This window comes from Motacilla alba, chromosome 12, assembly GCF_015832195.1.
Source record: "Motacilla alba alba isolate MOTALB_02 chromosome 12, Motacilla_alba_V1.0_pri, whole genome shotgun sequence".
Classification (NCBI taxonomy): domain Eukaryota; kingdom Metazoa; phylum Chordata; class Aves; order Passeriformes; family Motacillidae; genus Motacilla; species Motacilla alba.
Window position 1 is genome coordinate 9,781,308 of NC_052027.1, and position 13,922 is coordinate 9,795,229.

General features: G+C 46.0%; 1 protein-coding gene across 10 annotated transcripts in view; it reads left to right on the top strand.

The window, feature by feature from the left end:
• GRIP2 (glutamate receptor interacting protein 2) overlaps window positions 1-13,922 on the top strand; it is a 267,188-nt gene that overhangs the window by 248,425 nt on the left and 4,841 nt on the right. For 9 of the 10 annotated variants that reach the window (XR_005258352.1, XM_038148767.1, XM_038148765.1 and 6 more), the window contains exons 18-22: window positions 136-275; window positions 2,560-2,736; window positions 5,495-5,648; window positions 8,527-8,647; window positions 12,123-12,359. Coding sequence is in view for 9 of the 10 variants with exons in the window: in XM_038148767.1 (XP_038004695.1) it covers window positions 136-275; window positions 2,560-2,736; window positions 5,495-5,648; window positions 8,527-8,647; window positions 12,123-12,359 (829 nt within the window). In the remaining variant the exon portion in view is untranslated. Of the gene's footprint in view, window positions 1-135; window positions 276-2,559; window positions 2,737-5,494; window positions 5,649-8,125; window positions 8,648-12,122; window positions 12,360-13,922 lie in introns of those variants that run through there. The other variant, XM_038148770.1, reaches the window with a different exon arrangement.

A 13,922-nucleotide genomic window follows, 5' to 3' on the forward strand; every position in this document is an offset into this window, starting at 1 on the left:
CTATGGAGTGTACCAAGAGGGAACAAATACATATTTTAAAGTGCTGAGAGTTAATTTCTTCCAGCGAGAGCTGAGTGTCCTGTTCTCCAGAGGAATTGCTTCTCTGGAGTTCCTGACAGTGCCTTTTCCCTCCAGAACTGGAGCCATCCACGTCGGGGACCGGATCTTAGCGATCAACAACGTCAGCCTGAAGGGCAAACCGCTGAGCGAGGCCATTCACCTGCTGCAGATGGCAGGAGAGACCGTCACCCTCAAGATCAAGAAGCAGACAGAGAGTGAGTTGAGGAGCTGGGGTGGGGAGGGGGAAGGCTCACCCCAGCAGAGACCCTGGGCCATGGAGCAGGCACTGCTGGGGGGTTTCTGTCCTGTTGTGGACGGTGAGATGAGGCAGTTGGCGTGGCATGGCTAGGCACAGCGGGAAAATATGTGTGTTTCTTGAACTTCAGACTCACAGATGAAAGAAAGGCAATCCAAAGCCTCTCTGTGGTGATGGGAAGAGATGAAACAGCAGGTTTATTGGCAATAGTATTTTTTAATTCAGATTGACACCTTGTACTGTTGCCATTCCACTGTGTTGGTATTTCACGTGGAAGTGAAGCAGAAGTTACTTTTAGAAGTATAAGAATGTGGGATTTTTTAAAAAATATAACCCTGATAAATGAGCAAGGAGACTCTGAGTTGGTAGAAACCATGAATTCCCTCACACACCCCCCACTTCCAATTTTAATTCAACATTTTGAAAACAATTGGCAATAAATCTGTTGCACCTCTTTTCCTGGCTTGGGGTTGTAAGATCATCTTTCAAGGCATCTAACTTCATTCTAGGGATCCCCTTCTGGTTTTCCTGCCAAGCTCCCTGTGGCTTTGAAGCTGTTGTTGACATAGTATAAAAATTCAGAAGCATACTTAGGACTGGTGGGTCACTGTTTTTTGGGGACAGAAGGGTGATTGGAAAAAAAGAGAGATCATGCAAACTTTTCTTCCTGATTGCATGATCGCAGCCAAACAGAGGCTTTTTCATTAAATTCAGAAAGTACCAGGTGCCTGGCTTCATTCCAGTCTCTCCCACCCCCAGTATTTTCCTTCTTTTTTTGGTGTGATGCTTCTGCAGTCTGTAGATTTGGCTGGACTTACCCAGCCAATGGCCCAGAGTGCAGTGGGAATTAGAAGAAATCAAGAGATAAACCTTTCTAAGCAAGCACAGCCCTTGGGATGTCTGTCCTGCATCTTAAAAAGTGGCGTCACTCTTAAACATAGAACCTCTATACACCTCAAAGCAGTTTGCAGATGTGTGGCAATGCACCTGTTTTACAAATTGATGAAGACTGGGCAGGGAGTAGGGATGTAGCAAACAGAGAAAGAGCTGGGGAGTTGATTCCTCTTCAAGAAGCCCCAGTCTCTTCCCCTGTAGCCAAATGTCTTGGTCTTTGGTCTGAAATGCTCTGTTTTTCCTCCTGCTGACACTTAGCATTGTCACAGGCACTTGGTGAAATAATTGACATGCAAGTGCCTGTTGGAAACTCATTAATCATTCTGAGAATGAAGCAGGTGTAATTGAAATTTCAAGGTAATCTTGAGTTAATCATGGTGAGCAATCTTCTGAAGGCTTGGAAAATAGGGACTTTCAGGACACCAGGCTTTGTTTGGTAAAATAATCTGTCGTCATTGACAAATGCAGACTTTCAGAGGGCTTTTTATCCCCCAGGTCAGAGATCCAGGGTGTGGAGGGCTAATAAGATATCTAATCAACTAGGACTTTAAAATATTCAGTACAAAGAAGTGCTTGTGCTGAGAAACCGTTCTTTGCATAGCTTTTGCCTGAAAGGAAATTTGATATAATGATAGTAAGGGCCTGTTAGCACTAAAGTAATGAAAGGGAAGGTCTGAGCTTCATCATTCACATTCAGCTCCCATTTTCCAATCACTGATCAGGGGAAATTCTGCCTCAAAATACCACACCCCGGAATTCCACTGTTGTCACATGCGTGGGAGACTCTGGAGAGGCGTGATGAGCTTTGAGTTCCTCTGAGGTTGTACAGTTGTGGAAGAGGGCTGTAACTTCAGCAGTGGTGGTTGTCATTGGAGTCTAATTAAAACATCTGTTTGTAGCCAAGTTTGCAGCCAGCACCTGCCCTGGTGCTGCTCTGAGTGTAAAGGAGGCCCTCTGAGACCAGAGAAGCTACAGGGTATTGCTTGCAGGAGCCAACGTTTCTCTGGGCAAGGCTGTTTGGAGGAAACTTCCAAAGGTACAGGAAGATGTGCTTGTGAATTGAGATTAGGTCCCAACTCTCTCGTATGTGGTAATCCTCAAATCCCCATGGCTGCTCCTTGTATTCCATGTGCTAAAAACTCAGAAAGGCATTTTTTCTTGATTCAGCTTGAGATAAGAGTAATGCATTAAATCCTTTCAGCTTCATTGCACATGCCTTTCTCAGCTACTTTTGAAGAGCTAAAGAGATACTTTAAAGACTTAGAGTACCTGGCCTTGCTCCCGTGTCAGCACAAGCTTTTCCCTGAGGCTTGCTCTTCGTGCCTGCTAAAGCACAATTCTGGTTGCAGAATCCTACCCCAAGAAGTCGGGGAGCATAAATGAAGTGAGTGACCCAGAAGATGAGCTGACAGACTCCCAGAAAACTAGCAAGCTGTCTGAGATATACTCCACCACAATTCCAAGTGTGGACAATACTGTGGAGTCCTGGGATGGCTCTGCCATTGATGCTGGATATGGAAGCCAAGGTAAGCCAGGGTTGTGTTTTCTTAGGGGTCTCTGCTCTGTCTGGGTCTTATCTCTGAACATGAGCCAAAGCCTGTGGCCTGACCACATTTGTATGGCCTCTTGCTTCCAGAAGGGAACAAAATATATTTTAAAACACACTCAAGTGCTGCTTTGAGTTGGTGTATCTGTTTAGACTTTTATTGGCACATTTGTTCTGGCTTATATGGCATCATACTGCTCTCATCATTTTCAAAACCATTACAGCACTTCATAATTCGCATAATCAGAGACAATATTCACTGGCCATATGTTTCACAGAGTATTGGTCCATAGCTTACTTTTATTTCTCCAGAGAGGCCTTGTAGGACATAATAATCCTCTTCAGGATGTTTTAAAATCCACTAGAATGTCTTGTGACTGGAAGCACTTGCTTACCAAAATAATTAAGGTAATACTACAAGAAAGTCTCTCTCTCTAGTGAGTGATCAGATGAACGCATGTCTTCAAGGTCAGGTTTATTCAGCTGTAGCTTCTAGCAGATGTGGAACTGGAATGGAGGATACTCTAGTCATGGGAATATATTTTTACTTGGAGAAAAGCCCTGGAAAATAGTTATACCAGTTCAGATTTAGTGATGTAAGCTAGCATTAGCCCGTGTTGAAACAAACCAAAATCCTGAATCAACGCACAACAGGAAACTGCTGGAAAGGCTCCTGTCCAGAGCAGAATGTGAAACTAGGGAGGGATGCTGCAGGGTGCTGCTGCAAAGTGTCAGTGTGCTGGGCTCACTGCACTCTGGCTCAGTTCAAAGAACAGCACTGCCCAGGTGTCTCTTCCCCCATCCCTGCATCTTCCTTCAGCCTCTGTTCATCTGAAGTCTTAATTTGGGAGCCCGGTTGTGACTGGAGGCTTCATTAAGGAGGAATCCCCTGGCCTTCATAATGCTGCAATCCTTCTCCATCTAATTGAATGTTAACACAGGTTGGACACTGGGAAGTGATTGCTTTGCCAGTAAATTGAGAACAAGTAATTGAGCACAGTGCCCCAGGGAGCGCGGCTGGTGCCAAGTTGCCCAAGATCCACACACTGCAACTTTGCTTCAGGGGCTCTCTTGTCTTCCCTGGTAATTGGATTTGGCTGCATGGTGGTGCAGTGGTGCTGGTTGGGAAGGGGGGTGCGGGAAGGTAGGGAGAAGGGCGTGGATGGTTGCCCATGGGATGGCACAGAAGGCAGGGTGCAGGCTAACCTGGGAATCAAAGAGCCTGGAGGTTGGGGGTTACACCCCAAATGAAGAACTATAGATCAGGCTCTGCGGCCTTGTAGGCTTTTAGGTTCATCTACAGCAGTAGGAGATTGCTCAAGGAAGAATTTTGGCAGGGAAGCTGTGCTGGACCTGGTAGGAACATGCCACCAGGTGGCTCTGAATCCCAGGGATCCCACCCCTCTCTCTGGAAGGATGAGGTGAATCTATAATGATTCCAAGTGACTGCTCTGGACACGTGCCCCTGTGCCCAGCCCAGACCTGCTGCCCACCCGCTGCAGGGACCTGCATCCAGAGCCTTTGTCCTGCTCTGGCAGGCAGTGGGTGCTTCCCACTGCTGTAAGGTCTTGGCAAGCAATTTTCCTGGGGCTTTCTCCAGAGAAGTCTAACCTTTAAAAACACACAGAGGAAACAATCAATTAAATGAAATAACAGGTCTTGGCATTTTTAGAGAAAGTGTTGGCATTGTCTTTGGGTATTTCCAGTGCTCTTAGCTGTTTAGGACGTCAAGTCTCCCTTAATTACTTGTTTCTCCATTACTTCTTCCTGTTTGCTTGGCACAGCGTGTGATGGGAGCATATGGTGCTTCTTGGAAAGGCTCTGAGGATTTCTCTGAAACACTGAATGGGCAGTAGGAGGTGGGCAGGGGACTCAGGAGATTTATTTCTACTGCAGATGGCACTGACACTGATGAGGAATGGTCTTTTTTGGAAGTTTTCTGTTTAGGCATCTTCTCATGAGACTTGAGGATCTTGTGACTTGCTAGTGATGGATTTTCATCTCTGGAGTAAGACACTGCAGTATGGAAAAGTCCATGGGAGCAGATGTTGTGAAACTTGTCTGATTTCATACTAACAGTCTGTATTGATCTCCTGTCAAATGTGATATAGATGAGCCTCCTCTGCTCTCAAGCCAGCAGAGATTTTCATCCTGTTCCTTGCCTTTCACACACGTCCCTGAAGCAGCTTCCTGTATCTGCACCAGCTGATCCCAAAGGCATGGGAATTCTGAGAGAACTGGCTGGCAGCTCTTAGGATAAGAGCTGATTTTTCCTCACCACTGAGGGAAGCTTGTCAGGATCTTCCCTTTGCCCTTTGAAGAACTTGTTGTATTTAAAGGTGACTGATTCAACTGCATAATTTCTGCTGGGTTCAGTGTGGAAACAGGAGCTATTAACCACAGCTGGCACTGGCTGGAGCCAGGATCTGCATCTGTCTGTATGTGTACTCTCAGGTCTGTGGATCCCAGACCCACACCATAAAACTACTGAGAAGCAGGGGAGAAAAGGAGAAATGGGGCATCCCATGTCAACATCCTGAGAAGCTGCTTTGGTTAAAGCCAGAAGAGACTGGAATAACTGCTTTTGGATGACTGAGACGGAAAGTGTACAGTCCATGTGACCTCAATTTTGGGACCTAGGGAAGGAGTCTCTCCTGGCTCTGCATGTCCTACTCCATTTGGGGTTTCTGACCAGGTATTGCCCTCTCTCTTCCTCCACTCCTTCTTGTCTTCCCTAGGTACATACATACCCCAGGCTGCTGGCATAGCCCTCCATCCACACGAGTGGAGACACAGCAGGCAGAAGAGCAGCACCCCTCCAGCAGACCCCAGGAAAAACTACCCCTACATGGATGGAAGCTTCAGTGAAGATGACTGGGACAAGCCCGGCAGGTACGGAGAGGTGGGAGGAGGCAGGGAGGTGTTTGGAAGTATGGGTGTCAAGGCACAGGGACAGGGTGGGCATGGGAATGTGATGAAGTGGCCAGTAATGTCCCACTTGGCATCAGACAGCCATGGGGGGGAAGGATGCTGGTGGTGCACCAGCTGTGTTGGGCCACTTCCCCATTGCCAGGTTACCCTTAGTGTGGCTGTGTGACAGCTCTGCCATGGCCAGGTGGTATTTGTGGAGTTAGGGTGGTCTCAGCTGCATGGACCACAGGTTCCTACCATGTTTCTTGCTGCAGTATTTTTGTAGTTTAGATGTAATAAACAGATATGGTCAGGGCTGTCCCTGTATGTGTTGGCCAGACTTTTTTGAGTAAGGATGCAGCTTCACAACAGCTCAGTGTTACAAGGCAAAAGAGGCCAACTTGGTGGACCAGTGTGAGGTTGCATATCCATGTTAAAATCTACCAAAACTGTGGCTGGATTCTCTCTCCATCACACTTTGGCCCTTCCAACACCTCAAACAAATCTACACTGAGTGAAAATGGTCAAATGAATCTCCCAGCTCAGTCAGCCTGGGCAAAATGCCGTGACACCTCCTGAGGCCAGGGAGGCAGCTGCAGCTGCCCCATGCTTTGGGTGAAAATGCTGCTGGATCTGCCTTGGCCACAGGCTGCCCCTCACTGAGCCAGACATAATGGAAAAGCCCCATTGCTTCAAAACTTCCCCCCCCTCAACATCCTCCAGAGTCCCCACAGTTGTGTGTGTCATGTTGTTACTGTCGGTTCTTTTTTCTCCTATTTTTTTTCCTTAACTTTTGTTTGTCCAAACAAAACCCTTAGAACATCTCATGGCCATTTCCACCTATTTAAAGATGATCAAGCTGGCAGGAAGGCTGGCAGCGCTGGAGACTTTGTTCTTGTTTTGCCTCTCAGCAAGAGCCAGCTCACAGAGGTCACTGCTCCCTCCCGGCGAGGCTGCTGGCAGCTGAAGTTGGCAAATCTGAGCCCTCGAAACCCCCATGTCCCTAATGAGGACTCCAAGCCCTGATGTCAAAGTGCAAGTGAGATGGTTCATGCTGCTGAGCCCTCTTTATTAAAGAGAAAAACAAACCCTGACAGCCTTTAGCCTGAAAGAACCTGCTGACCCAGTGATGTGGGAGCCCATTCTGATCCATCTGTGTCCTGGATGTGTTTGTGTATTGCTGCTCTGAGAGGCAAGACTGATAACTAGAAGGGACATTTGCCTCTTTGGGAACCTGGGAGCAGAGGAAGGAAATGAGTAAGGGGAAAAAATAAAAAAAATTCTTTTTTGGGGGAAATTTTGGTTTGTTTTTATAAAGTCTTGCTGGGTGTTTATTTGACCTTTCTGCCTGGCATAAAGGCTACTGTCCTTTAAAAGCTGATGAAAGATAGGGGGTGAATTTAAAATACAATAAGCCATGTCGTGTACTGCTCTCTTCAGGAAGTCCATGATCCCACAAGGAGCAAAAGGGTGTGTGAGTGAGTTTCTGCCTGCTACAGACTCCCATTTAAGCCAGTGGATCAAAGGGAAAGTGTGTGCTAAAGACTTTGCAGTTGTTAAACATCTGGAAAAAGACAAGGGGTCATTATATATTTAATGGAGGCCAAGCTCTCTGTGACATGTGTTCAAGTAAAATGCTGTGACTTTGCTGAGTGGTGAATGAGTGTCCCTTCCTGTCTGTGGAGCTGAAGACCATTAAACTGTGCAAGATACGACCACATGGTGCAGAGCTGGAGCATCATCCTTGCAGCTCCTTACAAGATATGCATAAGATGCATTAGGGCAGCTCCAATATCACTGTCCCCTGGGGGCTCTTCCCATGACTCATTAGTGGGTTTATCATGATCTTGATTTAACACCACAGAGAGTTTCCTTCAAGAGGCTCCTGTTAAACAGCACTGGTGGTCTGAGTTTTGCAGTCTGGTGTTCAGTAAGCAGTGTCCAGCATCACCTGCTTTTTTGTTCAGAGGATTTCACCATGTTTAATTGCTGTTTGATTTAGAGATATGAGAATTGACCTTGGCTTGTGGTCAGAGATAAAAAGTGCTGCAACTGCCAAGGTGGGGAATTGCAGAACCCCCAGCACACAGTGGTCACATTAACGTGTGTTTGTACCAGCTTGAGAGAGGTTCTCTCTAACCTTACTCTCTGTTGTAGACAGAACTGGTGGCAAACTTTACACAGCTGTAAGTGCCAAGACTGCTATACAGCAAAAAAAAGAGAGACCTCCTGAAAGTAACAGCTCAGTTCCCTGGCCATCCCAAAGCAAATGAAACTGGGTTTGTATGGGTTGTACATGACACTGTTGGTACTGCTGGCTGTAGTGTGCGTTTGCTTGTCCAGCCCAGGGCAGTCATTTTTATATACATCTTTGCATTATTTACTCTCATAGAGACCTAATGTATTTATCATTTTCTCACCATGTCTGTTACCCTCTGTGTTTTTCTCTCTCTTCTCAGGTGTTCTGTGTCTCAGATCTGAGCTCTATCCCATCAGCCTTTGTACTAACAGTCTCTGAGGCTCCTGGTTTACCCATAATGCATCCTTTTTTCTTTCACTTCTCTATTTCACCAAAAGGTCTTCCTAAACCTACAATCTTCCTACAGGCACTTTTTAATTTACCCTTTGAACTTTGACATTACTACACCAACTTAATGCTTCCTTTGAAGGACACTTGCCCCGTTAGTAAATGCATGGAGGTCTCGTATGTGGACTCTTGTTTGAAAAGTTCATATTGTTTGCTTTTGTATATGAAGACTCTTCAAGTCTGCTTTTACTGGTGAGACACTTGCTGTAGCCTTGCAGCTTTCACCCCGCTGCAGAAGAGTGCTGACAATATTTGGTTCCTACGTTACAACAGATACCCCAACCGCCAAAATGGCCTTGAGACCACTCATGAGGACAATTTTTGGCGTGTTTTTGGAGAAGCTTTGGAGGATTTGGAAACATGCGGCCAGTCTGAACTTTTGAGGGAGATTGAGGTAAATCACTTTCTGAATTTGTTGCTGACCTGACTGTTTTGCTCTTTCCATAAATGGTAGACCGTTTCCCCAGATGTTACTTGCCCATAGCATCCTTGAGCTGCCAGTGGTGTGAAGAAGGGTTTGGGTTTGATTCCTGTCAGGCCTTGTGCTAATGGGTAACTCTGCCTCATTAGACATCTGCTTGTGTGTGCTCTTTCCCTGAGCCCATGTCTTGCCTGCCAGGAACTCCACACCCTTTTCACAAACCGTTGCTGGCCAATAATATTCACATGACTGTTGGCAAGCCTTCTCTATCCAGTGGTAAACCCTCTGCTTGGAAAGATACTGTCTGTCCAAAGCACTTGAAGGCCGAGCAAGAGGAGCCCCACAGACCCCATTGGGACTGAAGCCTTGGCTTGCTTCAAGTGCTGACAGGCACACGTACCTTGCATTCAGCTGTCACTCTGCCGGAAACTGTTTCAGTGAAATAGGTAATTGGAAGCTTTTCAGCCAGCCTTCCCCATGGAAAAATCTGAGAAAGTAATTGCTTCCTGCAGAAATAAAGGTGTTTCCTCTCTTCACAAACCACTTTCTCTTTTCTTTATCCAAAATGCTTTGGAGGTCATGTTATTGTGTCCGGTTATAGGATGAGGAGTCTGGATTTCTAAGTCATGGGATGCAAATAAAGGGCCCCCTTGAGACTGTGAGCAGCAGGAAGCAAACCTGCCTGGCAGGATGGGGCCTGTGCTGCTCCCTTCCCTAGTTCAGCTCCTGCAGCCTGAACAAAGGAGGAGGACCCCATAAGACCATCTCTCCCTGTGCCCTCCAGGTGCAGAGGACTGGGGAGAACTCTCTGGGTCATGCCCTCCATCACTCCCAGTGGGACTGGTTTTATGTACACTTGCATATTGCGGAGGCTTCAGAGAAAAAAAGACAGCTTCTGACTAATTGAAGGTCAAAGAGGAAAGTCCTGTTTTGGTTTGTATTGTGACAAGGGACTTGCTAATTGTTCTTTCCTCCTTGATCCTTAGCAACTGTAAGTGGAGGAGGAAATCTCAATTAAATTTATTGGAATAAATTTAATGGAAATAAATGGAATGCTGTTTTTATTATCTTAACTGCTTAAGGAAATGCTGACTTAAAAAAAGCCACAACACACTCAAAATCCCAAATCCCCAGCCCTCTCAGAGTATGACTTTTCCCTTGATCACTTATTTCCTGGATCTGAATGTATTTAGAAACAAGTTTAGGCAGTTGTTCTCAACCTTTCTGAACAGCATGTGTTGACTTCTTAAGAGAAAGTGACTCTCTAAAATGATGTATAAATCTTTCTTTTCTGCTGGTATCTAAATGCAAAAGATGGGATTTGTTGGACTGTGATTTGTTTTCCAGGGATCTGTGGTGCAATTGCTGCTTTTTGCTGTTTGGGGCTTTGACAGCTACAGAAATGTTTTTAAACATGTAAAGGAATCTTACTGAAAGCTGAGCACCTCCAGAGTTTCTGTGTATTAAGCATGTTTTTAGAATATTTTGAAAGTTTTGGGGACAGAAGGGAAGTGCTCTGATTTTAGCAGGAATCTGTTGGGTTCAACTCCCCTTTCATCAAATCCAAAATACTGCTGATCCATTCCTCACTCTCCGTGTGCTCAGCCTTTGTGAAGTGTGCTGTGGGATGTGCAGAGCTCACTGGGGCCTTTGCTGTATTGCAACTTTCTTAGCCCCCAGCACTCAGCCTCCTGTGGTTTTATGACAGTCAGAGATTTGATTCGTTTGTATTAAAAAAAAAAAATTTAAATTGGCCCTTCATAATTTGCTTTTAAATAAGAAGAGGAATCATGCAAGGTGACCCATGACAGCCTAGGAACAGGTTCACACAGAATCAGAATCCGATTCCAGGCTATGAGTATGGGAAGAAACAGGCTTTTTCCAGTAAAGTGTGTGCTTTGAGGGCAGCCAAGACATGAGAAAAATAATGCAGAGCAGCCACAAGCTGGAGAAGTCTGGAATTGCCCTTTTTGCTCTTGCACTAAACCTAAAGCTTATGGAAAAACTTTAGGAAATTGCTTGTGATGCTGCAAGGAGGATTTAAATGCTGTGAAGATGGAAAAGGAGTCCAGTGCTGTTGGGTCCTGGTTGGTTGTGGTATCTGCAGCCTGTGGGAGAGGGCAGTGGCATGGTGTGCACAGACCTTTCTGTTCTTCCTGGCTCTGCAGTGCTGGGACAGCACAGCACAATGCCCTGGGGGCTGAGGCTACCCGAGGGCAGTGACCAAATGTACCCTGGCTGGCTGTGCTGTTGTTTGTTAGTCTGCCTTTCAAGTATGTGGTAAGTCAGTGTCCTTCCAGGTAACAGGTATTTGAGTTTTGCCCAAACTTGAGCTGATCAAGTCATGTGTGAAGACCTGAAAAGTGTAAAGATGAAAGGTTTTCTGTATTTTATCCAACCCTTTTTAGGATAACGTGGGTAGTGCTGGCATTTTGCTACTGCCACCATAATTCACTTTATTTGCCTTTGTTTCACCTTGGAGCAAAGAGCTGGAGTGTCTTGATTAGAGATTTAGTTGGTTGATATTTCCCCTGTGCACAGAAGCAATTGCTCTTTGACTTGCCACATTTAATGTTGAAGAATTTTGCTGTCTGCTCCATACCTTTCTTTAATTTCTTCTCCCTTTTGACATTTATTGGCACTGCATACCCTTTGAACTTGAACTTTGAAATTACAGGTTTCATTACACTGTTTAAATGGACTCTATGACCTGGAGCCAGCTGAGGTTCCACAGACTGGATTCTTGACTCCTTCAGTAGCTTTGATCAACATAATCTCATTAGTGAAAAGCATTGCCAAATGGAGTCGAATCTACTTAGGGGCATCTTTTAATGGATGCTATCAAGGATGACCAGGCTTAAATACTACTTAATTTCATATTTTTAACTCAGTTTTGCTCAGTGACAGCTCCTGTTTGCTGACAGATAAAATCCTAATTTTTGTGCTGAATTGCCCTCAGTGGAGTCCAAGGCATGGACTCCCCTGGGCCATTGCCAGCACTGTGTGATGCTGGAGAGGAGCTGCAGCCTGCAGAGGTAGGCTGGAGAGCCAGGCAGACACTGACTCCTCTGGGAGCTCCCTGAGAATGGTGTATTTGTCCTCCTTGACTCAAGATTGTTCATGCCCAAGGTGAGGCCTGCCTGGCCCAGTTGGTGTAGAAGGGGTTATGGAAAAATAAGGCAGTGCTTCACAAATGCTTCCTTCTGAGATTAAGCTCCCTGTTGGGGTGGGGGTGGAGAACATGAAGTGGCTCAGTCATAGACCTGGAAGCAAGCTCCCAAGGCCTAGGAACGGCTCTTACAGCCAACAGGAAGAGCTTCTTGGTATTTATTTTCTGGTTAATGAGAGCAGTGGTGCTGCCGTGTTGTCTGTGGCGCTTTAGTGGCTACATGGTCTATCTCTTCCTGCTGGGGACTCAGCAGAGTGACGTTGTGCCCTCGCCCCGCAGGCATCCATCATGACAGGGAGTGTGCACAACCTGGGCTTGGAGGGCAGCAAGCTGCTCCTGGACTCTGTCAACCCCTCGGGAATGAGCCCACTGAGGAAAGCCAACTCCAGCTGCACCGACGGACAGACTGAGGGCAGCAGCTCCCCTGCAAAGAGGAATGAGAGGAACCTGGACATGAAGAAGATGGAGAAGGAGATGCAGGAAATTATGTCCCCAACCCCCCTTGAGTTTCACAAGGTTTGTGTCGCTAAGGGTGGGTGTAACTGGCACTGCAGTACCTCAATGGTTAAAGCTGTAGAACCTTTGCAACCTTGTAAGAAATCTCCTTTGCTCAGAGAGACCCCCAGAAACTGATCCTTGTTAAAGCTGGCCCTCACCAAGGACTGCAGCAAAGGTTTCCAGAAGTTTAGATTAAGATGAAGGAGCCCCTTCAGAAGAGTAATGGGATTTAGCTGCCATCCTTCAGCAGGGTTAAACCTGGGCTGCCATCCTTCAGCAGGGTTCAAACCTGGGCTTTGCTGTTTCTCTTTATATATAAGATTTTCAGGTCCTTGTGTTTTGGCATTTGTTAATTGATGCTGCAGATAAAAGTGAGAGAGCTCAAACTATGGCCCCCTGGAGACCCATCAGCTCTTTTCCTGTGGTACACTCGATTTAGTAGGCCACTTCTCAAACAAAAAACTACTTCCCTCCGCTTCCACTCCACTTCAGTGATGGGATACTGGTTTGATTTCAGCATCCAGCTGAATGTAGCCAGTTTAACCATTGTGCAAGGCAATGGTAATTAGGAAAAGTAATTAACTGTAGAAGCTGCTGATGTAGAATGCAAGCAGGGAAGGGAGCTGGAGAGGTTTCAAAAATTTGATTGCCTTTTTCTTTCCTAATGTGACTTCAGAATGAAACCTGCAGTTATGCTAGCTGGAAAAAACAACTTTTTCATGTTTGATCTGCTTTTGCCCTTCAGGGCATGGCAAATGTGTCTTTAAATAAAGCTCCTTGCTACCTAAAGGAGAAGAGCTATGTAATTAGGCATGTTATAGGGTGACTTTTCATTCTGCTGGAGCATCTGGTGTTGGCTGTGTTTGGGAATGAGGTTGAGGCCAGGTGGGATGCTGCTGTGTGTCATCTTGAGCATTGTCCTTTCCCAGGATCGCAGATCCATGAGGCTAACCCAGCCTGGGGCACAGTCATGGTAGAAATTCACTCCCAGCTCATGGCAGGCAAGGGGAGGTTTTGGTAGTGTTTTGGAATCAGTTGTCCCTGGTTCCCAGTGTTATTACCCCATGGTAATACACTTCCAGCAGTGCTCCTCTCCTTTGGACAAAGCCAAAACGTGACATGCCCAAGGATGGTGAGGTTGCCCATTTCTTGTCCTCAGAGCGTCAGCACTTACTGATATGAATTTTCTGAAAATTACTTGTAAATAATATGGAGAATTTTAGATATTCCTGCTGAGTGCTGTATTAAAAATGAGCTGTCTTCACATTTGACTCACTATATTAAAAATTCCAAGTAAACATGTTGATTTTTCATGTGCTGGTCTGGCAGACCCAGAGGATACAATCATAACCTGAGCCAAGGAAGGCAATGCTGTATTACAAACACTTGTTTGCTGCTCTTTGGGTGAAACATGAGTGCTGTCTGTATTACACTGCCTGTGTTTCCTTCCACATCCAAGAGCGAGGGACTGTCACAGGGTTGGTTTTATGCCAGGCACCAAAGCAAGTCTCCTGTGGTCATGGTGTCAGGTAAATAAGGCTCAGTCTGCCCAGGCTAAGAAAAACCTGCCCAGGAGACCCA